General features: G+C 43.8%; 1 protein-coding gene across 3 annotated transcripts in view; it reads left to right on the top strand.

Moving 5' to 3' along the window:
- Positions 1 to 25,176, top strand: part of FNIP1 (folliculin interacting protein 1) — a 70,435-nt gene that overhangs the window by 38,024 nt on the left and 7,235 nt on the right. For 2 of the 3 annotated variants that reach the window (XM_080400449.1, XM_080400450.1), the window contains exons 3-14: positions 1,778 to 1,921; positions 6,152 to 6,252; positions 6,490 to 6,564; positions 7,091 to 7,182; positions 9,764 to 9,847; positions 10,863 to 10,934; positions 11,673 to 11,808; positions 12,362 to 12,563; positions 13,357 to 13,442; positions 19,792 to 19,938; positions 21,916 to 22,085; positions 23,449 to 24,874. In XM_080400449.1, the coding sequence (XP_080256575.1) occupies positions 1,778 to 1,921; positions 6,152 to 6,252; positions 6,490 to 6,564; positions 7,091 to 7,182; positions 9,764 to 9,847; positions 10,863 to 10,934; positions 11,673 to 11,808; positions 12,362 to 12,563; positions 13,357 to 13,442; positions 19,792 to 19,938; positions 21,916 to 22,085; positions 23,449 to 24,874 (2,735 nt within the window). The remainder of the gene's footprint in view (positions 1 to 1,777; positions 1,922 to 6,151; positions 6,253 to 6,489; positions 6,565 to 7,090; positions 7,183 to 9,763; positions 9,848 to 10,862; positions 10,935 to 11,672; positions 11,809 to 12,361; positions 12,564 to 13,356; positions 13,443 to 19,791; positions 19,939 to 21,915; positions 22,086 to 23,448; positions 24,875 to 25,176) is intronic. The other variant, XM_080400451.1, reaches the window with a different exon arrangement.

The following is a 25,176-nucleotide window of genomic DNA, read 5'->3' as shown; positions in this document are numbered from 1 at the left end:
ATGTCAGTGAAGCACAGGACTGAGCGGCTAGTGAGTGCTTCCTTCCCCTCTGCCACAGAATTGCTGATTTGTCTGCACATTTTTCCTTAAGGCTTTCTGTGGCAGCAGTCACTAATGGGGGGAACAGTGCAGACTGCCATGCGGAGCTCGATAATTCCTGACATTTTCTGTTGTTTTGCTAAATCTCACCCAATAAAATCTCACCTAGGGCCAAATAAAAGTCACCTATCCCTAACTGTGGGCGAGATTTAGCAGGGAAAAAAGTAACCTGCGCAGCCTAGGACAGAGGCATGGGATTCCCACCTTGTCCCTCATCAAAATCCTTTGGCAGCAGTAGGGGCAGTCATCTTTTTGTATATTTTTTTCTGATTATAGAACAGTCATGAAGTTACCACCCTTTGCCTTGGGTATTTCACACTTTTCCTTATGCATTTTCCTTTTTGCATAGCTATTCAAGATTGCACTAGCCTGAGATGTGGACGTGTGAGTCCAGAGGAAGCTGTGACATGTAACAGCACTTCTGTATTTCCATCTGTCCCTCGAATCTCACTTCCCGTAGGGTTTGCTTCCAGCTTGCTCTTACTGGTTTGGTGATTGTATAGGAAATGTTAATGAGGAAGATCTTAGGGCAGAGTTAGTATGTAATTTTGAGCAGTGTGGACTATTTCTGTCTCCTAGTGCTGCTCACTAGCAAATTTAAATAATGCCAACCTTACGTGGGTGTGTTGAAGTGTAATGAGTATATGAAAAATACGTTAAGATCTTTAGGTGAAGAGGGTTGCCTAATGCAAGTGTAAATGACGTTAACACGGATGCTGATTCTGCTTGGGATACTGAGATTCCACCAGGGAAATCGCAAATGTTTTTAGTGAACAAAACAGTAGTGGGGCATCTCCCACACAAGTGATCGGTAGTACTGTGTGTGTGTAGTGGACACAGGTCCTGCCTACCCTGTATGTCAGCTCCAGCCCCGCCTGAGCCCTCCTAACTCCCTTTTTTGCTATGCTTTCTGTCCGAATATTGCAGATCACCCTTTGGACCATTTCTCCATGGCTTTGTGAAACTTTTCTGGCCTCTCTGTAACACTGTGTTTTTAAGCTTTGTCCTTTCTCAGCCTCACAGTTCCCTCGTACTGAAAACAAGAGGAGCATGTCACCTCTGTGCCGCTCTTTAACAAGACCAGGGACTTAGACACAGCTAGGGAGAGATCTATAAAAATAAGTGTCTTTTCTCTCCACTTACTCTTGTAATGTGAATCTTTCTTAAATTGTGTGTTGTTCTCGCTTGGTTATTCCTAATCAGTGTGTTTTCCTGTATATCGTGAACTGCTCCTGGTCGTGATCTGGCTGGCATCGTTGCTCTGGAGGGCTGTGTCCATCACACTGCCATGTCACCTCTGCCCCAGTGGGCACAGGGAGCCAGATGAAGACAGCTGGAGCCTATTGTTGCCATCCTTCCATTAAATGCTTTGGTACTGTTCTTTCTGCTAATCTTGGGTCTAAAAAAGTAGTTGGTAAAGCTTCAGGGTCGGATGGCTACTTAGGAACATGGAGTTGGAGTGACCTGTTACCTCCTAGCTAACTGGAAGTAAAACAGCTCAGCTTTTTTTCCATACAGCCAGGCTGCAAGAGATAATAATAAATATTCTGTTAACTCTTTTCCTGGGGTGTAAGCCTTTCAGCTGTTAAATATCTTACTTAAACAGGGTAGTACAATGCTGCTAAACGGTGATTTCAGGTCATGGGTCTTTGTCAGTCACGTGTTGTCTATATTTCAGAAACTCTGCAGTGATGCTCAAGTGAGAGTTTTTGGGAAATGTTGCCAGCTGAAGCCTGGAGGAGACAGCTCTTCTTCCTTGGATAGTTCAATCAATTCATCCTCCTCGTTCTCTGATCCAAAAGAACAATGCCCAAAATACCAGGTGAGTCACTCTTCCTGGGTTTTTTTTGCGTAACCCATGTCAAATGCTAATGGCAGGTGAGGTACTGAATGTTTTAAAATGCTTGAAATTAGAAGCTTGTGGTGGAGAGCAGTTTTCAGACTTTGGTCCTAACTCAGTAATGTTTAATTCTGTAGCTTTGAGTTTGAACAAGTCTAAAACCAACCAGCTGGTTCTCTCAGGATGTCTCTTGAATGGCAGCAGTTTCTCCAGGACATTTACTGTGTCTTAAGACCCAAGTGATAACACTTTTTTGGTACAACCAGCCTTGGCTCAAATACCTTATCTTGGTATAGATGAGGTAGTTTATTTTACATTATTGCTAAATGCCAGGGAAATAACAGAGTAACACGCAATCTATTGGGATAGTCTGTGTAACAAGGGATTGGGTGCATTAGAGTTTAATTTTGCTTAAGAGATTTTGGCCATGAGGGTAGCTAGAGTCATCTGACACGGATATATTTCTGTCATCTCTCCTTCCATGGATCACAAGTGTTTTATATTAAGCCACCCTAAAATAGATCTAAGCCCTTCCACTCTTTGTAATGAAGTAATTGTGTGTTTGGGGGAAGCTGCTATCTCCACAACCTATTCTGAAGTACAGTACTACTGATGTCTTAATCTACCGTAGATATAAATGAAGAACCTTTCAGTGCTGACTTTCCCACTGTCACGTTAGCTCCTCTATATTTGGCAAACTGCGTATTCTTGTTTTCTCTTTCTCATCACACTCTTTTCCACAGCTTTAGTAAGGTGGCTGAAGATCTGTTTTCCATTCCTCCCTTCCTGGAAGGGCATTTAGCCGCAGTTATGAAAGGAAGAGGCATTTCTGTCAGCAGCTTCCTTCCAGCATAAAATAACCTCCTTCGTGCATTGTGTGACAAGCAAAATGATGCCCCCCACTATCCATAGATTGTCTCTCCTGCTGGGAGGCTCTATGCAAACAATCGTCAACATTATTAAAGGAAATTAATTTTAGTGGTTGGCACAACAGTGTATTTTAAAGCTGTGGAAAGTTTTCCTTTTTAAGTCCCTATTTCCTCACGCGTATCCTTTAGTCAAAATCTTACTGAGTTGAACTGCAATGACGTGCAGCTATGTGACCGGCTCAGAAAGCGTGTGAGAAACTTTCATCTTCAGTTGGTTTCCACAGTGTATTTATTGTAAACTACCTACTGCGTTCCCTGTACTCCTTTCAGGCTTCCCCAGCAAGTGAGCAGAGCGCCATAAGTACAGGAGTTCTTTACTGCACAGTAAAGTTTTGTATCATGTGTGCAGAAGGGCCAGAGTAAGTTTGTCCAGACAGACATTGGTCAGCCTGGCATTTCCTAACTTCCAGCTGCTGTGTCTAGTAACCTCGGGAGTTACTTAATGTATTTGCGGTATTTGTAAGTTTGTTTGTTTGTTTGTTTTGAAAGCTGTAAAATGGAAGTCCAAACAATACAATGCTGTAGGACTTTTAAAATAGTTCTTTATGTTTCCCATTGTTTAAATGCACTTTGACTATATATGAGCGATTTCAATTGCAAGGTGAAATACAGGATTTTGTTCCAGGCTTCCATATTTTTAATTACATCCTATCCAGTTCCCTCACAAATGTGATTAGAATCCATTAAGATGAAGCTGGCTGGTTCTAAGCTTGCCCACAATTACTTGCACATTACGGTGCTGGCATTACCTCGGTACCTGCTTGTCAGTGTAGTCAGGACTGAAAGCCTTTCTGATCTGTTTATCACGACATTTGTCATCTGTTTCTGTACTGCATTTTTAATTTACATAGGTACTTAGTTATTGATAGGACAATAGGTACAGTAAATGGAATACTAAATGCTGTGAATATATTCAGAAATATAATTTCCAAATCATGCAAATTTTACTACCTCTAATATGCTAATGTACAGTAACAAACATTGGTGGGTATTTTATGATCGGTTTTTATGTGGGCTTGTAAATATGACCTAGGGAATTGGTTTGTGTCCAAGCTGTCAGTGCCGGAGGTTGTGCCCTTTTTGCCAGATGCTCCTTGGCTATTTTTTGTTTGAGTTTTTAATATTTAACTCCTTTCCTCAGTTGATTGCACTCTACTTTGGTCTTGAGTGACCTTTATTTTGCAGCATTAAAGGCCCTAAGAGTTGAGCTGTAGCAGTGTTTCCATATTAAATGCGTTAAATATGTGTATCTTCTGTTATGCATGGTAAAATTATTAAGTGTAAATGAAATGCCAGACTGAAACAGGCCATGGGTGCATCTTATCATGCTCTTTGCCTTCAGCATTGCTTGTCTCTGTCTTTCAGAGGAAAGGGAAACCCCTATAATTAAATTTGAAAGCAGCCGATTTTCCCTTGCTTTTTAAAATTCAGTTGCTTGACAAAGAAAATCAATACTTTATCTTAAAGTATTTTTCCTCAGCTTTAGAATTAGATTTTCACAACAGCAGAAAGTTGAAACCAAAACCAACCATCAAGGGCCTGACATTTATTCAGAATGAGTCCTTCAACTGGAGATCTGCAACAGACTTAAAAATAACAATCATAACATTTGGCTGTAGTAATTTGCAGTGTTCTTACTTCAGGATTTCATGATGCTGGCAGACCTGTCATTTCCTAGAGCCATTAACACCTGTGCCTGCGTTTCCTTGGAGCTGCTGGGTCATACTGACTGATTTTAAAGTCTAGTTTTTCCAGTACTGCCTACAGTGCACCTAGGCAGCGTGATATCCTGGGAGGTAAACATGGAAATTTTGTGAAACCCAGCAAGTGATCAGATTTTGCCCTGACATACGCACGCTAACAAACCTTGCAACTGTATCCTCATTTTTATAACTGCGGTTGCTTTTAGTCATCCCCTTTCTTTCTTGCACTGATAGCAGATTTCAGAGGTTAATGGTATGTCTGTTAAAGTACCATCATCTTAATTGAGAGTGCTTGAGAAGAGCTAAAAATTGAAAAGTGTTCGAAGCGTGTTGCCTTTTGGCTGATTAGCATTTCCTGGCTCTTGCCCTTGTTCTGCGGGCTAGCGTGAGCAGAAACATAAAGTGGTCATTTTCATATCACTCCTTACTGCTGGCGGGAGTCTGTGATGTGGACACCCTGTCCCCTTGTTGTGGTCTGAGCTCACTGTCTGATGCTGGGCAAAATATTTAGGTGTATTCCAAGCCTGGGCAGGAACCTGGGTGAGGATCCTGGTTGTTCAGAGCTTGGATAACTGATAGAGAGGTATGGTGCTCAGCATTTTCCAAACACAAGGTATTTCTGTGACTGGTTTTAGGGACCTTTTGGAGGGAGTACTCCAAGAAGTGTTGTGAGTTGTCATGCACCTTGGAGGCAATGCGTTGCTGTCTTGCACAGTACCAAAGTACCTCATCTATGAACTGCCTGAGCTCTGTGAGTGAGCGATCACGATATTTTCAATTATTCAGGGCAAGGCACAAATGGAGACCCAGCACTCATTTTCTGCTCACCTAGAGATGAAACAGCCCTGGATAAAGGGACAGTAATAACAGTTGTTGAAGGTATACAAATAAGATGATTGTCAGCTGAGCAGTTGTCTCCAGTAAATTGCCCTGAGTGACTTTTTAATTTTAGATTTTTGCTTGCAGTGTTTGATCTAGCCTGTGATGTGGCATAATGATGTTCCTCCTTTGTAGTTAGCCAGTATGCCTTGCAGCAAGCTCTTAGCAACTGAGAAGCAGAAGTTGCACAACCTAATCCTGGCATCATGACGCTGCAGCTCTTTGCTGGTACCATCACGGGAGCAGCAGGGGAAAATGCATCAAATATAAAATACCATCCATGGATAAGTTAGGAATCAGTCTTTGTCAAGAAAGCACTGGTCCAGCTTGGCTCCAATGCACAGTCCGTGCAAGATCTCTATGAACTTGTAATCCTTCTTGTCAAGCAGACACAAGGTTTAGGCTTAATGGCTCTTACTCAGTAAAGAGTGTTGTCCCACTGCTTCCCCTCACCTCCTCTGGATGGGTTAAGCTTTGTTGCATGTTAGTGGTTTAGCTCACAGCCAACGTGAAGACTGTTTTCTGTGATGGCATTATCTTCATTGAACTGTTCAACTTAGCGTGTTCAGCAGTGTTACAGCAGGATATTTTGCATGTTTATCTTTTAAATAAAGAATTATTTTCCTTTGTTTTATATTGGCTTGACAGAAGTATGCTTCTAAAATGCTTAAAAATAAATGTTGAAGGGTATTTTTTTGCAGGGTTCTCGGTGCTCCTCAGATGCTAACATGCTTGGAGAGATGATGTTTGGCTCTGTGGCCATGAGCTACAAGGGCTCCACATTGAAAATTCACCAGATCCGGTAAGATTAATTTTGCAAAAGACTCACTCCTTAGTACTAATATGTAATGAATTGAATGCCACAAGTGGAGAGTAAAAGGCATTTCTGAGTTTGCTTTAGGGTTACTCTGATGTCCCTTTTGACACAAAAGACTTACATTGTGTTTAGGTCTGTAAAATCTGGAGGGTTGTGGAATGGAAAGCACAAGCCTGTCTTGGCACTGTGTTTCTGACTGACATCTTCCTTTTTGTCCTCTAGCTCACCTCCTCAGCTCATGCTCAGCAAGGTTTTCACAGCTCGCACTGGAAGCAGCATCTACGGAAGTTTGAATACGTGAGTCCGTTACAAATTGTATCTATTGCACATAAGCAGATGTACGTAAAAACACAGAAGTTTGTTTTTGGACCTTCCATATTCTTTCTCTAGAAAACTTCTTGTTCCCTGATCTGTTACATCCTGTCATTAGTGTCCTCACCTTCCCTTGTGGTTGTCTTGTTTGCTTTAAGCAAATGAATGAACCATTCCTTTGATGCTGATATGGTGAAGCTTGATCTTGTGAGATACAAATGTACCTGCAACCACCAAAGGAGAAGGGATGAGGACAGAACACTGGAGTTGGGGAATTCAGTCCAAGGTGAAAAAAAAAGATGTTAAAAAACATCTGGCTTCAGAGGGTTCAGCGTTTAGTTTTCTGTGAATTAATTGGCCCACCTGAGGATGTGACTCAGGCTATGAAAAGCTTTCTAGTGGAAGCCTGCCTTCTTATCTTGTCCATTCTATTTGGGCTATAATGAAGTAACTCTGTATTCTACTGAAATGCAAATCACTGGTTTAGTTGTATGTTTTATGTTTGTAACAGGTTGCAGGACAGTCTTGAGTTCATTAATCAAGACAGCAATACGTTAAAGCCTGACCACAGTACAATTATGAATGGACTTCTTGGGAATATAGGTAATTAAAACCAGATTTTATTTCCTGCTATCTTTAACTGAATAATCTGAGTAAACTGAGAATATGAAAGTCTTCTAAATAGAATAAAATTAAAAAAAAAAAGCTAAAGACATAACAGATTAATATCGGTGGGGTTTAGAGGAGAATAAATTGGACAGTTCAAGGAATTAACAGTGGTTCAATATATACAGCTGTACATGTGTATATAAAATGCATAATAGAAATATTTAGATATACTTAAGTTCAAATACAGAAAATATTGGAAAATAACAGTCTGTAGAGCTTTCTAAGCAACATGTCTGAGATCAGGCAGGATTGATTCTGCCTGGCTCAGTTTCCCAGTTTTATTTTTGTTAATAATTTTCATTCTGTTCTGTACTCTGGCCACCTGAGCGCATGTGGCCACACATTCCATGCTTGTCTAAGATAACCTTGCACAGTTGTGCTGAGCTTTGTATCAGATTAGACAGAATAGCTTCTTGTTCTTTCCTCTTTCTCTCTCTGTGGAAGCTGAGCAGTCTTGAAAACCTTTCTGGCATCTTTGGTTCTCAGCCTTCATGGAAGTGCTGTAGGTGAAGGCTCCATGAACTTCAGATAACAGACAGAGGGGGTCTTGGCTTTCCCCCTGGAGGGCAGCAGGGCTGATAGTAAAGATGCTTCAGTGCTCGGTTGTCCAGTGGAGCAGCCTGATGAGCTCTTCAGCACGTCCTCCCTTTCCCTTGGTTTAGACTGCTGACTTCCCAAGCAAATGTCCGTTGTAGTAGGTGGAATATCGGGCTGCTTTCTGCTTTCCAAAATACTGCCGTGTGTCAAACACACTTTTCTGGGGTGGGAAGTAAGGAGTGAATTTGATGACTTTGTTACTTTAACTGGGTTCCTGGCTTTGACATGGTCCTAATTCTTGATGGGTGTGTTTACTTCTCTCCTTCACACTGACTTCGATGAGACAACATTTAAGTATGGGCTTAAATGCTTTTCGGGCTTAAATGCTTTTCAGGCTCAATAAGGGCCCTTATATAAACCTCCCTTATATAAGGGAAGCCAATTAAAGTTATAAGAGCTTATTATCTATTAAATGCTTCCTGAATTTACTAAATCAGGAAAGTTTAAAAGATGCATTTTTCTTAATACTGAGTATTTCTGTCAGACTTCAGTTGTGATTTGTTGCAGTGCATGGGTGAATGAGGTGCTTGGTCTAAGAGGAACTCCATCTACTTTTAGGGCTTTCCTGTGGTTCATGCTTGGCAAAAGTTTGCTGTATCGCCAGTGTGATGTAAACTGCAAGTGCAAATTCAGATAATGCAGCTGTTAAGCATGGACTCAGTGTGATGTAGGTGAAGCCAGTGCCACGTGTTCATGCCCGGCTCTGTAGTGAGGGTGACCCTTCCCACCGGGCAGAAAGGGCAGCTGCCCCGAGAGCTGCCCCGGAGGTGGGGGCACCCCAGTGCAAGGATTGCAACAGGAAGGGATGAGATTGCCTGCTGGGAGAGGATGCTGAAACCTTCTTTGTAATTGAGCTGCACAAGTTTTCAGTTGGTTCGACAGTGTTGGTTTACAGCTCCCGTTTCAGCGCTGAGGGAACCATGGGTAAAGCAGGTAAAGAAGTTAATCTGTAACTGCAGCATTTCTAGCAACTGTGTTCAGCAGCAAGGACTGCTCCTGACTCACTGGCCCTCGCCAGCCTGCAATAGGAGAAGGGTCTGTGTGTTTTGGTTGCGAACTGTTTACAAGCTGCTTTTTTTAGATATGCTGGTTTAAAAAAAAACCAAAAAACACAGCACTGGTGGTCTTGCCTTTTTCTTTAACAACTGAAGACCTAAGGGAAAGGAAGGGAGCTTTGTTGAGGTGCAGCCTTCATGTTTTGTATAATCAGAAAGTTTTGAGTGAGCAGAAGCCTCAAATTGAGGAGAGGAACTGGCAATTAACTCCTTAAAATTACACATGCATTTTTCCTGGCTCTCTGTACAGTAAATACACTCTTTCCCTGGTATATCTAGAGTCCAGTATTACTTTTAAAATGGACTGCTGAGACTGCTAACATTTGTTTTCTGTATGATCATTTTACTAAGCTGATGTACTGACTGTCCTCAGAACTACTTCAGCCTGTAATTTTCTGTTGGTTCTACTAAGACGAATTTCTGCCTGCCTTCTCCCCCATCCTCCCTGTCTTCAGCAGCAGCGTTCCTCAGCCACCCCACCAGTGTGGATGTTAAAACAAACATTGTACTCCACCATGAATCTCCTGTTTGTGATCAAGTTAGGCTTTGAGCCTGCATAAATTAATCATTTTTCAACTTTTTTTTTTTTTTTTAAAAAAAGCCCTTGTAGAGGAACCCCATCGTTGTATGGGAGACAGCGTAAAGCTGGGTCTATTATTTTAATTCTATAAATACTATATAGTCCAAGTGTAAGGCATATTCTTGAACCAACGTTCTTGTTAAGCGTAAGATCTGTTCTCCTGCATATGTTAGTCTGCATTTATGTTGGCTTATATCTTCTCCCTGCCCTGGCCCCCTCCCTACAGACTGTTCTGCTTTACTAACCTCATTCTTTCATGTGTATTTTACATTTTGCCATGTAGGTCTTTCACAGCTTTGCAGCCCTAGGCGGGCATTCTCAGAGCAAGGTCCGCTCCGCCTGATCCGGAGCGCCTCTTTCTTTGCAGGTTTGCAGTGTGCTGTGTGCTGTGCTGTGTGGCTAGTCTAGCTGGTGTGACAAAACTGTGTGGATTTGTAGTTTAGCCCTGGAAATAAGATGTGTGTATATATATATTTTTTTTAAAAAAAAAAAAAAAAAAAAAGGATGTGATGTCTGCTCTCACACCTTTTTGGACACATGTTTTACATCCCCAGAGGACAGCAGGCATTTTAATAGTCCTCTTTGTGGTGGGTTGGTTGGTTTGTTTAATATTGGGAACTTACACATTTAATGGTGGATTTTATATTTCTGGAAATAATACTTCACAATAGTGTCAGTCTGTTTTGACCTGGAGTTCTTTCAACCAATCTGTAAAAACTAAAGCTAACCTAGGTTCATTTGAAATGGACATTTCTTACTTTTAGTGGCTGGGTCTTATTTCCATGGCTGGGTAGCTTTTATTTCACACACACATGGATAAAATATATCACATTTAAAGACTATTGAGCCTGAGACGCTTTTGATCTTGGGTATATGCAGACTGTGAATCTGGACAGCTTACAGCTTAGTTGAACAACCAATGCGATGATCACAATTTAAAAATATTTATTTTCTTCCAGACAGCATTGTAAAATCCTTTTTAAATTATGTATATAATTTAAATATGAGAAAGCTGGTATATGGATGAAGTCATGTTTATATTGGTTTTGGTGAGTTTTTTGTCTGTACCCTGTGTACTACTAATGTGACCAGCATCCTTCTGGTACATTAAAATTTCATTTTAAAATAACTATATAAAGAAACAAAGTGTAATTGTTTTAATTTGTACTAAAATAGATGTATGGACTTCAGAAAAATACATACAGGTTTTTCAGATAAGTGTTTTGGCTTGTTCAGCTAAGCAGTCTTTCTTGGTGATGGCCTTGTGCAGTGCTGTTGATCTGAATTAATGAGCATGTTTTTGTTTCATTAATTACATGGAGATCTGCAAACAAGAAAGGAACTGTATATTCCCCTGCTAATTGGTATTCCTTGTTTTACAGTTCATAGCAACCCTATGGATATGCCTGGGAGGGAGCAGAATGAGGACAGAGACAGCGGTATAGCAAGATCTGGTAATGTCAGTTCCATGTGTTAACCCTGTAGACTCCAAAAATATTCAGTAATAGCCACCAGTGAGATGTTTAGACATCACGAAATAGTTTTTCCTGTGCTAAAATGTGATTGTTCTGTTTTGCTATATATAAGCATTAATGCATACCTGTATCTATGTGTACAGATGTTGTAGGTGTCGAGGGTATTGCATTAGGAACCTCACAGAGGTAATCTGAACGGCAGTGCAGTTTATATTAAAGCGTGCTGCAAATAAGCAAGGCAAGTTAAATATTAAAATGGGTGTGCAGCATTTCTACATGATACTTGTCATCTCCTTTCCAAACTGAGGTGGATGGTAATGTTAGAACATGAATATTTGCCTCCATGACCCCCTCTCTTCCCCCCACATTCAGGATATTGGGCACCTAAGGTTAGGATTGGAAAGGCTGTTAAAGGATGTAACATTACTCCTTTCCACAAGGAATTTCTTGCCCAATACTCAGGGTTGATGAGCAAGGTGCAGCCTGTATGTTGCCTGTTATGTAAAGCTGCAGGACTGTCCCACCCTTGTAGCGCTTGTATATCTTGTTAATATTACGAACTGGTTATTTTTAGATAAGAAACACAGATAAGCAAAAGAGAAGGCATTTGAGAAGCAACACCAGTTTACCTTGAGGGGCTTCATTTAGTTCCTAGTATTATTTTCCAAGTGCTCTTTCTTCTGAAGAGATTTTTATTTATTCCTCTTATTATTGCAGCATCTCTTAGCAGTCTGCTCATCACTCCGTTTCCATCTCCGGGCTCTTCGTTTAACAAAAGCTGTGCTAGCAGTTACCAGCGGCGTTGGCGTCGCAGCCAGACTACCAGCTTGGAGAATGGGGTCTTCCCTCGATGGTGAGCTGGGAGTGAAAATGCTGGTTGCTGCCCATAGATTTTTCCACCATTGTCAGCTTGATTCTGCTCTTGCATATGTACTTCTGCTCTTGCTGTTGCTTTCTGTGGCATATTCACAGAGGTGTAAGTCAAGCTGCACTTCAACGCCTGATCTTTTTTAATATCTGTTTTCTTTGTGGCATTCATTGTTTTGTACTAAACTAGAAAGCCTTCAGCAAAATGTAAACCTGTAGGCTTTACTTTTGAGGATAAGAAGCCCTAAAATCCTACTCAAAACAAATGCTTGGCAGAGGTGGGAGAGAAGTAGAATACTATATTCTGATCCCACAGACGCTTTGAATCTGGCTCCAGCTTTTGTGATTGCAGGATCAGTTAATGGTTGCTTGTAAAAAAATTGCAAAGTGGATGTTATCAAAGGTGACAGTTTGACAACACATGCACACAAAAGGTGCTTATTGAAGTTAAATGTTCAAGAATTGAAATTACATAGGAAACAGAGGTACAACTTTAAGCAGTGGATTACATTAATTTTCTATTTTTTTCATGCTTCAAGGTCCATGGATGAAAGCTTTAACTTGTCAGATGACAGCTCTGGTCCTAGCCAAGGAATTGTTAGGAAGAAAAAGATAGCAATTGGAGTTATTTTTTCACTCTCAAGAGACGAAGATGAAAACAACAAATTTAATGAGTTCTTCTTCTCACACTTCCCTCTTTTTGAGAGTCACATGAACAAACTGAAGAGTGCAATAGAGCAGGTAAATACAATCTCTTTTGATTCTTGCACTTGTATTGCTCTATGTTCCCCCCCAGCCCTGTCAGATTTAATTCCCGACTCTTGTAATAGTTTACAAAAGTGGGATCAGCTTGCTGTTGGGTGTAGGAATTGCACCAGATTTGCTCCGTAACATCTTTGACGATATTTCATACTGCTCGTAGAAGCACAAGAGAAGCTGAGAACAGAGCATGCTGCATTACAGGGATTGCTGAAAGCCAGAACAGTCGCTGTGCTGTGTAAGCTCCCAGCAAAGCCCTGGTCAGCCAAGGGGGAAAGGTGCTTTTAAGGCCACCTCTACCTCCATTTCAGCTGTATCTGAGTGTAGTGGATTGCAGAGTAAGAACCCATCTCTAGGCTCTTCCAGGCTGTAAATAAATACCGAGATTTTTTTTCTTTCCCTTCATTTTACCCTCTGATTCTGGATTCTGATGTGTAGGAAATTTTTGAAGATCGAAGGTTCAGATGTGCGGTTAGATTTGCTTCAAATCTCTCTTATAGGAAATAGTAGTTACTTTGCCACTACAATGAAAACTTTGACCCCTTTTATGCCTTGAATGATGAAAACCACACAGGTAGTAGAGGCTGCAGTTGCGTGTGCCTCACCTATCTTTCCTCAGAAATGAAAGTTGGCACTTGTAACATCATTTTATCACTTAAAAAAACTATTTGCATGACTAGTTGCATGAAAGATAAAGTAAAACACATGACTGTTTTCCATTTTTTTGTCCTTCTGTAGCTATGTGTTACTTATCTGTTTAATGATTGTTTTCAAGGCTATGAAAATGAGTCGTAGATCAGCTGATGCCAGTCAGCGGAGTTTGGCATATAACAGAATTGTTGATGCCCTTAATGAATTCAGGTGAGCAGTTTGTCTCCTTTCTGTTGTGTCTGTCTCTTCAAAAGCACTCAAGTCTGTTTTAGAAGGATCTTCTTAGGGCAGGATAAGTAACTTACAATGTCTGAAGTCTTCTGCAAAAGTGAGTACAATAAAGGTATTGGTGATAGCAAGCCATGATAATCCATTTGTGGTTTTAGATTTTGCCAAGAGTGTATATCCATCAGGGCTTGGTGTGAACAGGACACAGACGATTAAGGTTTTCTGTGCTTTAGGAAGTAATGAAGCTCCTAGCAACCACTTGAATTGTCTTTTATGAGAGGAGGGAAAAAAATTGCAAAGCCATGTTAGGGAAATCTTCCTGTAGTGTGTATTTTCTTATGTGTGAGCAAAGCTTTTATTCATCTCTAAATTCCGCTCTAAAGGCGTTTCAGATAACCGGCTACTAAGAAGAAGGACTATCTTTTTCACACAGTAAAATGCAGTATTGTAATCTCTTGCTATCAGTACCTGCTGAGCATCTCCATTCAACAGTTAATGTACAAAGTAAGGCAGATAAGCACATCCCTGGCATTTAACTGTATTTTCTTTCCAGAGTTTAAGTCATGGGGAGGGAATTAAGATGAAATCAGTCTGTTTCAAATGATTCATCTCCTCTCAGATGGGAGTGGCAAAGTGCTTCCTTTTACAACCAGTGTAGAGCTGCGTTTAAAAGGCATTATAGAAGAGAGCACTCTGATGTTACAAAAAGAAAATCCTGACAATCATGATGTATTTTACTGAACAGCAAAGGATCCTGAGGGCTCACTCATTTTTCTGCAATTGCAGTTGCTACCTGAATGCCACGGATTAGATGGTTTTGCAGGATGAAGGCACAGTGTATTTGGTTTGTTTTCTGGTTTTTTAGAACTTCATTTCCATGTAGTTGCATGGAAGGGCAGAGGATATGCTCGCAGGGACAGGAGGCAGGGAAGAGAGCACGTGGGCCTGCGGCGAGAGGTGGATGGGATAAGCAGTGCCAAGAGAGGGAGCAGAGAGAGCTTGTGACTGCTGGGAGCCGCCGAGCCTGCCCAGGGGCCCGAGACAAGTTCGGCAACTCTGAGCAGGCACGGTGGTTCCTCCACTCCCCCCAGCTCTGCTCTCCTTCCTGTTCTCACCCAGAGCCATTCTCCATGTTCCCACCCCATGTTAACACCACTCCCCAGCTGTTTTCCCAAAAATTCCCCCCAAACATTCCCCCTCAAGATACACTCAGTGGACTTTGCCCATTCTCCTTTGTCCTTCCAAGTTAAACAGTTCCTGAGTGCTGGGGAGGGACACGTATCCCAAGTCAAACGTAGCAAAAATAACCCTGAAAACACAGGCAAAATCCCCCTTGCTTGCTTTTTCCTCCTTGGAGGGAGGCTCGGTGATGCTGAGCTGAGATGGGACAAGGAAGTCTCCTCTCATCGGGCTGAGGAGGAAAATAATGTCCCGGCGGACATGGGAGGGTTGGCACTCTGCTGAGCACTCTGCTGAGCCGCCGCGAGCGCCGTCCTTCACTTGACACGGCCATTGCGCAACCAGCGCTGGGAGCGTGTGTCCCACTACCAGTTTTATGCAGAGGTTTCCATGGTGATACAAATATTACTCTGTAGTACTGTAATGAAGTAAATTAAATCCAGTTTAATTTCATATAAATTAATTTCCTGGGGCAGCAGACTTTGGCAATTCTGGTTTGGGTTTGTTTTTTGGTTTTTTTAATTGAGTGCATTCAGGGGCGTGCACCAGCCAGTGCCCCCAGCCCGGGCAGGTCCTGCAGCAGGCAAGGTCCTCGTGCCTCTGCGGTGTCTCAGGGTGGCAGTGTGTGCTGCCATCAAGAAAAGCGTTTCTGTAACATGCAAAAGCTGTTTGCTTTTCAAAGCAACACGATGTGGGTCTGGTAAGGAAAACAAGGCGTATTTAAATACTGAAGGCTGGATGCAAAGATGCTTTGGCACAGGTCCAGCAAACCCATTTAGGCCAGTATTATCTCTTTAGGCGTCTGCTTTCCCACTGAAGTCACGGGGAAGTCAGGAGCCCGAGTCCTTTGGTGAACCTGAGACTTGTGTTGATTCCTGCTCTCTTAGCAAATTGTGCTGGAGGGAAGAAGGGTGCTGACTTCAGTGGGTTGGTGTTTCTAAAACATAATCCTGTGCTGGTTTAACTCATTGCAGTCTGGGGTTTTTTGTTTCTTTTCTGAAGGAGATTTTTTTTTCAATTTTTTTTAAACCCCAGCTTTCAGAGGTTGTCAAGTGTAGCTAGTGTGTACTCCTGTGGTGATCAGAATAAAATCAAGTCACTGGGGCATGGGGGACCAGCTACACGCTGCCGTGCTGATCCGAGAAGGGAGGAGGGAGTGTGACGTTTGTTACCATACCCTCCTGCCACCCAAAAGTCCCCATCTGCAGGGAAGGTGCTGTGGTTGTAGGTCGGCTGGCTAGCCTTCAAGCAGGGTTATTGTAAGGAGCCGGCTACAGGGTCAGCTGGACATTGGCAGGCATTTACCTGCTGGTACTGGAGGGTGGAGGGGGAAAAAGAAGGTAGCAAAACCAGCCTCTTCCTTTGCTCTTGTTGTCTCATCCAGCAAAAAACAAAGTTGCCTTCTCTGGAAGGGCTAGGCTGCTTCTGCAGGTTTGTGCTATTGGTGAATTTGCGTCAGTTTGGTGCCCAGCTCCAGGCCTACCCTTGCATCATTATTCACTTTCCAGCAATTTTTAATTTTCTAAAGCACTGATGGATTTAGCTGTTAACACTTGACTTAGAGGCTTAAAACTCTCTTTGGATGTCAGCTGTGCAGACACATGACTTAGGAAATAAGCTACTGTACTTGCATAAACATTTCGACTCCCCCGGTCCCTGAGGCCAACGCAGCACATTGATAATACAGATTACGCATCTGACTAATACCTGTGTGGCAAATACACAGACTGGCAAGGAAACACTGAAGGCAAGGCCCAGGGAAACACCTCTCTGCTTTCTGGCAGCCAGATTTGATCCTATTTTATGCTAGTAATTTTTAAGCAGCTTATGTTGCTGTGAACAGAGTGGTGCATTTTGCTCAGCAGTGCAGGCTGGCCCCGGTGCCAGCATGGGACAGGAGTCCTGCGGGCTCCCTGCGTGGGGGAGCCCCGCTCCCACAGTCATTGCAGCAATTACTGCCTTTGTTTTCTTTCCCCTTTTTAAGGAAAAATCATCTTTGGAAAGAAGCGGTGAGGATAGGGAGCAGATGCGTATGAATTAAGTTTTATAAACCACTGATTTTTTTCTTTTTTTGAAACAATCTCTAAAGAGAAGCTAAGCTTTGCCATTATATCGCAACTCTTAAATAGCAAAGCAGCTCCCACTGCACAGTGCTGAGGGTCAGGAGTGCTTCCCTTAGGGAGGAAGGGCGCTGCAGAGGGATGCTCTCATCCACAAGGAGCCATCTGGCTCCTTTGGTTTGTACAGCGCCAGGGAAAGATGTCTCAGACTGGTATTAAAAACCAGGAAAAAGGCCGGGGAGGTTTGAGATGTATTTGGGTGAGGGTGAAGCAGGTAGCAGCGTGACACCTGATCTGCAGCCATGCCATGCCAGGGGCAGCTGCCGTAGCACCGTGAGTGCCGTCCTGTCTGCAGGCAGCAGGGTTGCTCGCCTCGGTGCCATCTGCATCTGCAGAGCAGCAAACCCCAGAGGGTTTGCAGGAGGGATTCTGCTCAGGCCTTCATTTTCGTATGGCTGGGTTGTGCTTTGTTGGGTTTCAAGCCGCTGTTGAGCGCAAAGCTGTTTCCTGCAGAGCTCCCCCGGCCCCCTGTGCTGGCTGCACCCATTGCTGGTGCTGAGGTGCCCATCAGTCCAGACTGGAGTTCTGCCTCCCAGAAGCATTTCCAAATACAAATCGGTTCAAACGTACCAAAACCCTCAAAAGAACAGTCCCTCTCGTTAACTGAACTTTTCCCTTGCATACCACTGCTCCATGCTGGCGGGGGGTGGGGAGGGGAGGCAGCAAGCAGAGGGGAGGGGGCTTCTTGCTGCAGATGGCTGAGGGGTTTTCAATTTGGTTTTCAATGGTTGTTTTTTTTTTTTTTTTTTTTGTGGTTCTTTAAGAAATTGAAGGAGCTGTTTCCCCCCGTGTTTGCAGAGCTGGAAAGCTGTTAATCCTTGCCCTTGGTCTGTGTGCCATTGCTGCCTGCGCTGGCATGGAGGGTTCCCTGCACTGCAGTCACATGCCTGCTGGCCACCGGCCAGGGCAATCTGATCTCTCTCTGAGGAAACACTATCAGTTGCAGATGCAGCCAGGGTTACCAGAATAGTAAATAACGAATCACAAGACTCGGTCTATCTTTTCAACGAAAACAAATATTTTAATATATTGGTTTTAGCATAGAAGTCGTTTCTTTTATCAAAACAGCCAAGCTGCAAGAGGCTTGGCTTGGGTTAGTTTGCATATGAAGGAGAAATAAGCTGTATTTTACCTTAAGTCGTGCAATTTATTTTCAGATTCTGAGGTCAGCTGTGTGGGGGGGGATATAAGTTTCGATACTTGTTTAGAGCTTTGAAACTCATGGAGCTTTGAAGTCCCTGGATTTGGGGTTTCTCCCTTTCTTTGGGCCTCTTCAACATCCATCCATCTGTTAACGGGCTGTGAACAGAAAGCCTTCCCTTAGTAATCCCACCTCTAGTCCCAGCTTGCTACTGCCATGAAATCCTGGTGTCCCCGGAGACCCTCCGGTTCCCCCCCCGGTGCGGCAGTGCGGTATCCCCGGCTGCCTGCCCCGCGGGTTGACCCTGGCAGGACTGCCGTGCCCAGGTCCGTAAGCAGGCTGGGCTTCCCCCCGAGAGAGGACCCGCCGCAGAGGGTAACGTAGAGCGGCTCCCAGGCTGCTCGAAACCGGCCCCGCCGGCAGCAGGCCCCCTGGGTGCTGTGTTCTGGTAAGCATGAAACCTGACTTTGCCCCCTCTCCAGCCCACTGACCGTTCTTCTGACTTTCCTCTCATGTCTGTGGCACTGGGGTGTCTGAAAATCTCACCTTTGAGCAAGATGGGGTCGATTGCAAACACACAGGATGGATTTTGTATGTAATGAAAACTGATAGAAGAAATAAGGCAGAAGATGCCATTGTCCTCCTCACCCCCTTTCTACCTGAGCAGTCACGGTGACCTTGGCACAGTGCCTGGTCACCTTTGCTGCCCTTTGGGGCGCTGCTCTTGGGGGGGTCTTGTCACTGTACAGCTGCTTCTTCTCTGCCGAATACCCAGGGGATAATTCCTTCCCGCCCCTCGCGCCGGCGCCCTTGCGTGCTGCTCTGCTGCTGACGTGCCGGGCTCTCGCTTCCCAGGGAGTTTCACTTTAAACACTAAACCACGAAGATCTGGCGGCTGCTGCTCCAGTGTGTTTGCCTGCCTGACATGCACAGCCCTTGCTTTACTGCTGGAAGTGTCGATAAGTTTTTAGCCAAGTGTATCCATAGAAGGTCTTTACAAATCAAGGATGGTTCTAGGGATAATGTAAATCTCTGTCTTGTAAAACAAAAATACCTCTTCTAGAAAAAGTGGTGGGGAGAAACCTGAATTGATCAGTCATTTCCTTTGTTGTTTTGGTTTTTCAGGCTTATACTGTGATGAAAACGCAGGTTCCCATACTGTCATAGCAGAGGCATTGCAGTTAAACGCCTCTAAAATCTAAACTAAATTATAGTTTTGTTTTAAGAATAAACTGGTGGGGGGGTAATCTGGTGCTTTACTGCAGAGCTGAAGTTTTAATCAGACGTTTACTGTCCTCTGTAGAATCAAAAAGGATGCGGGTAGGTATGTAATCCTGGAAAACCCTGGGGTGACTTTGACTCTCGTATGCTGTATTCAAAGCTAAAGAAGTAAGCTGGCCCCCTGCTCTACAAATCCACGCTTTGGTGGGCTTGGCCTGGAGATACACCTATTTTTTAAAGCAAGGAGGAAGTTAAGATATTTTTAAAAGTCAGATACACATAAACTTGCCGTAGTCATAAATCAAGCAGAACTGTGGAGGATTTACATGTTTTGAATGAAATGGCGAGAAGGCAGGGAGATAACAACAAAAACTGATGTACTTCTCCATTCGGCACAGGGTGGCTCTTGCCTTCTGACAGTGAGTTGTTGCTGCGTTTGGGCTCGGTTTAGGGAGGTGCATGAAGAACCTGTGAGGCTTCACTCTGAGGTGGAAGGGTGAATTCATACGATTTAATGAACAACACGGTTTGGGTAATGGTTGATGAGAGAAAACTTGTTTCTGATAGGAATGACAGCTGGAACTGAATGCTGCAGTAAATTCTTTGAGTTGGGAGTTCTGCCTTTCGTTCTTTTGTTCACTCTTCTGGATTTTTTGGTTTTGTTTTCTAGAACAACTATTTGCAATCTGTACACGATGCCACGCATTGGGGAGCCTGTCTGGCTTACTATGATGTCGGGGACACCAGAAAAGAACCAGCTTTGCCACCGCTTCATGAAGGAGTTCACTTTCCTGATGGAAAATGCTTCTAAAAACCAGTATGGTGGATTTTAGTTTTTAAGTTATATATGTGTTTATGCCTTGTTCTTTCAAACCAATTTTTGAATTGTTTTTTAAAATCCTGGTAATCAAAAGAATCAAAAGGCCATCCAGAAATACCTTTCTTTTAAAACAAAAAAGAAATCAGGCAGGATCTCATTAAATGCCTGCTTCCCCGCAGTCCTCTAAATGTCGGTAGAGGCTAAACATTTGAAACATGTCCATGGGAAGCGTGTGATGGGCGTGTATGTCTGGAAGGGGATGAACATACCTTCTGAAATGCATTAATCTACCTTTCAAAATCAGTTATCATATGATGAGCAAGGTTAGACATTCAGTTCGAGCCGTGCCTGTAATACTGTCTGACCGCAAATTGCTCTTAAACCTGACTTCTGTAAAGTGCCACTGAAGAAGTGGTGTGCTTCGTTAGTGCTCACCTTTCTGCCCTCGGGACAAAGCCGTGAGCAGTTGTTAAAAACTGAGAGAGAAAATGTTCTTGATAAACTCAGGAGAATCTGATAAATTTCCTCCTTTGTCAACACTTCATCCTCTTTCCCCAGGGCATGAATAGAGGAAGTTTTTAAAGCGTTTGGCTCCACCGAAGTCCTAAAACGAGCACAAACATGTGAAGTTTGAGTGAGAATGGCACTGAAGGACCAGCTGTTAGCTCATGGGAAGCTGCTGGCTGCAGGGGGGGAAGGGGCTGCTGCTCACTGGCTTCCAGCTCGGCCGCCAACCTTGTCCTCTTTTCTCTCCCCCAGATGGGAGGGTGACCGCTGGTGGTCAGCGTGGTCTGCCTTCTCCTGCCTCAGTGCAATGGGAGAAACCACAGGGAGTGCTCAGGGCTTCAGAGGTTTTTTCTTAAAATCATCTCCTGCTGCAGTGGAAGCTTTTTCCTGGGATTGGCCCCTTTGGACCCTGCCATTCTGATCCCTATACATCTTTGTTACATTTACATGGTCATTTGTTTGGGTTTGCTTGCTTTATTTTAAATATAGTAAGATTTACACTGACAGAAGCAAGAGGAAAATCGAGCCCCATATCATTTCAATCCGGTTTTAAATCTCCTTTCCTCCTTCGGCTGTGAGGCAACAGTGAGGAAACGGCTAAGTTTAAGCTGCAGGGTTCCTGACGCTTGCAAACTGTTCAGATAAAGTTATTCTGAGGCTCGGTGGCCTTTGTGCACCTGAGCTGCTGCGGCGTCTGCCAGCACCATCGGTCGGCATGCGGGGGGCTCTGGGGCTGTGCTTCTGCCTGCTCCTGCCAGAAAAGGGCTGGGAAGGAAAGTCTTCCCTCCGTGGAGCAGAAACACTCTCAGTCCTTGCAATGACTCAGATAGTTAACTTTTGTCAGAAAGGTTTTTCACCTTACTTGCTTAGCTAGTGAAAACTGTTTTGCCAGTGCAAGGACACAGCCTTCTCTGGCTGAGCCAGAGAACTTTGGGGGGCTGTGTGTGTTATTTTTGAAACGAAGCAGCTGTATGTGCTGAAATTGCATCACAGTTAGACAAAAGAACACAGCACCCAGGTATTTTACAGGTTTGGTCGCAATAGACTTCCTTCTCACCAACAGTCACAGATCTTAAGGGTTTAGGATCTCAGTGCACAGAGGCCACACAGTGCCGCGGTTTTCTTACAGCGAACAAAGTAAGTTGGTTTTGAGATGTTTTACAACACAAAGCTTGCAAAATAGGAAGTCTCATAATTATTACCAAACAGAGGAACTGAGATGCCACAGTTTTAAAATATTTCATTTTACTTTAAATTTGTGTTCTAAAAAAGAGCTTTGCAGGGGTGGGAGGGAGGGTACATCCCTCCCTTCTCCCCCCAGAGAGCCAAGACTGAAGGAATAATCTCTGTTGACTTTGTTAGGTTGTTTCTGCAATCCTTGATCCATACAGGCTGTAGAACTGCTGTCAGTTTAACATCCTGAGTGTGTACCTAGAAAAAAACCTGTGTTGAACATTTTGCTTTCAGGTTTTTACCAGCTTTACTGACTGCAGTCCTGACTAACCACTTGGCCTGGGTCCCTACTGTCATGCCAAACGGCCAGCCGCCTATAAGAATCTTCCTGGAAAAGCATTCTTCCCAGAGCGTGGACATGCTGGCCAAAACTCACCCGTACAACCCACTGTGGGCACAGCTCGGTATGTGGCAAACATCACTAAACCGTCCAAAGCTTTATGTAAATGGTATGCGCGTGGTGGGTTTTATGGATGCTTGTTACTTCCCCCCACGTTAATTATTTTTGGTTTAATTCAAAACAAGACAAAAGTGCATATTTCAAACTTAGAGGTGGTCGCTGTATTTTTTTATATGGGCCCTAATTTCTTAAGGCATTATCAATGATGAAATGACAGCCAAAAAGTAAAGACCTCTTCAGTCATCTGTGGCAGATCGCCTAAGTTAGGTCAGCTGCCCTGGTGATGATGGAGGGTTCCAGTCCCCCTCTGGTCCTGCCTCTGTAAGGAAATCAGTTCTTATTTTGGGGGATGCTGCTATCAGTAAGCCTGGCTCTGGAAAGAGCCAGGCAAGAAGATCCATCAGTTGATAAAAATGAACATACCCTCAATACAGCAGGCAAAGGAGTGACGTAGTACAGGAAATCATGACGAGGCAAACCCTGGGTAAGGTCTCAAAGACTAGTCAGTTGAGTACCTGGTCATACTGTCTTCTAATTGCTGAGTAGAGAAGGGGAGATGAGCTTCCTACTTCCTGGTCAGCTCGTCCTGCTCTGCACACAGACTCTCATGGAATTTGGTTAGGGAAGGGAAAGGTTTTGCGAGGTTGCCCTATTCGGGTATAGGCAGGAGTGGCCAGGGAGTTGGCAAGAAGAGTTCATTTCAGACCTCATGGGACTGAAGGGATCCACTGTGGTTACATTGGCTTTCAAGGCCTCTTGGATCCCTCGTCCCTTCATCCCTGTTCATGCAGTGCCCTAAGACCTCCAGAACAGCACATGCACAGGCACTTCTCCAGGCGAATCTGGAGTACAGTCAAAACAATGCATGGCAGAGCTCAAGGGGAGGGAGGGAGGAGAAGGCTGGGTTCAGCTGTGCACCCACCACTGCCGCTTTTTGCCCCGGTCCTTGGCATAGGTTTGTTTCTCCTTACAGCTTTCTCTTTGTGGGTAAAAGTTCAGCCCAGTTTCCAGACTGTCCAGGGTAATTCAGAGCAGATGCCTCCTCTCTCTTGATGGCTATATAAGGAACGCAGGAGACAAGCCTCCAGAGCTAGGCACTGAAGTTAGGTGGTGCGAACGCTCCCTAATGTGCAAGATCAGATGTCTCCCTGACCAGTGTGTCACCTTACATACGATACCAACAGCATCTTTGGGATTCTCTGTATTGAAAACAAAATAACTAGCGTAGCTGTCATCGCTCTTCTGCCTTAGTACTAATTTTTCTGTTGTAGACCTGGCCTTTGAAAACTGGCCACAACAATTGTCTGTTTGAAGAACAACTTATTATAAAGATGGGAAATAATTATCTGTTTCATTTCCTGGTTTAGGTGACCTGTATGGGGCTATTGGATCACCTGTGAGATTAGCAAAAACAGTTGTGGTTGGCAAAAGGCATGACCTGGTACAGAGATTGCTTTATTTCCTTACTTACTTCATCAGATGTTCTGAACTTCAAGAAACGCATCTTCTAGAAAATGGGGAAGATGAAGCCATTGTCATGCCTGGAACTGTTATAACTACCACGCTGGAGAAGGGAGAAGTAGAAGAATCCGAGTATGTGCTTGTCACAATGCACAAGAACAGGGGCAACTTGCTACCAGCGGAGGCTGAAGAAATGAGAACTCCCAACTGTAGCTGTAAATATTGCAAATGTCCCGTTTCCCTTGCACAAAACATAGAAGGTGTTTCGCAGCAAGAGAGAGAAGACACGCAAAGCACTCCTAAGGTAGAGCTGGAAACTTCTTCAGATGAGAACAGAACTATCGTTCCTGACGATTGCCAGGAAGATGCTGTTGATATTAATCCACCAAGATCCTGCCTGGACACAAAACTAGAGACCGTGGTGTGCGCGGGGTCAGCTTCACCAGAAAAACGTGTAGTGACAGAATCTGGTTTGGAGCCAACAGCAAATGTGTGGAGGAATGAAGACTCGCTGGAATCGGGCAACCAGGCGGTCAGCGTAACAAGGTCACCTGGCATTGCTGTGGAGAAGAAGCCACCAGATAAGCTCTTCTGCGATGCATTTTCTTGCAGTGCTGCCGAAGCGCAGACAAAGGTGACTTTCCTCATCGGAGATTCCATGTCACCTGATTCAGACATCGAACTCCGAAGTCAGGCAGTAGCGGAACAAATTGCTAGGCATCACAGCCCGCCAGCGACGGAGGAAGGAGCGTCTGCTGATCAGAACTGTGAAGCTAAACAAACTGTCGAGGACCAAAATAGAGACTGTGGGACAGCTGAACCCTTTCCTGAAGTTGCTAGTGAGCATCAGAGCTGGAATCCAAATCCGTACAACGCCGAGAGCATGAGTCTGTTTGACGAGTATTTTACTGATGACAGTTCAGTTGAAACCCGGACTATTGATGATATTCCAGGGCAAGCAGCTACAGACCTTCTTGCTCACAACAGTAGTTTAGACTTTTCTAAAAAGCTGTGTACAAAGACTAGCAAACCACCTAGCGAATTTTGTAAATTTATGGACTCTGTTCGACAAGAGACCTACAAAAACTGCTTTAATGAGCAGGACCAAAGAGAGAAAATCTCTATTCGCGTCCCCCATGGGGACAGAGAAAACGTGGAGAAAAAAGTTGCCCCAGGAATTGATTGGGACATTCCAAGAAATGAGAGTTCAGATAGTGCCCTGGGTGACAGCGAAAGTGAGGATACAGGTCATGATCTAACTAGACTAAGCGGTAACTATTATGGAGGAGAGCAAGAAGATTGGGCAGAAGAATACGAGATTCCCTTCCCTGGGTAAGTACTATTAAGCAGTAATAGAGCCTAAAAAAGTTAGAGCCTCTTCTCATGTCACATGTTTGGAGGAACGTTGCCTAACTTGGCATCAGTGGCTGGAAGAGTATCTCCTGCGCCCACTGGTCGTAGAAGAATATAGAGGGATCAGTGGTCTGGAAAAAAATACGAATGATGTATTGTGGTCTTGGCTTGTTTCCTTTCCTTCCACAATGGGCTGACTGCAAAAGCTGACTTTAAACTGTTGCTTTTTAAAAAGTGCTTGAATGGAAGTTAGAAGAGATGTGATAGAAGTGAAAATGCAA

The sequence above is a fragment of the Falco punctatus genome (assembly GCF_963210335.1).
Source record: "Falco punctatus genome assembly, chromosome: 8".
Lineage (NCBI taxonomy): Eukaryota > Metazoa > Chordata > Aves > Falconiformes > Falconidae > Falco > Falco punctatus.
This window is presented reverse-complemented; position numbering and strand designations above follow the sequence as displayed.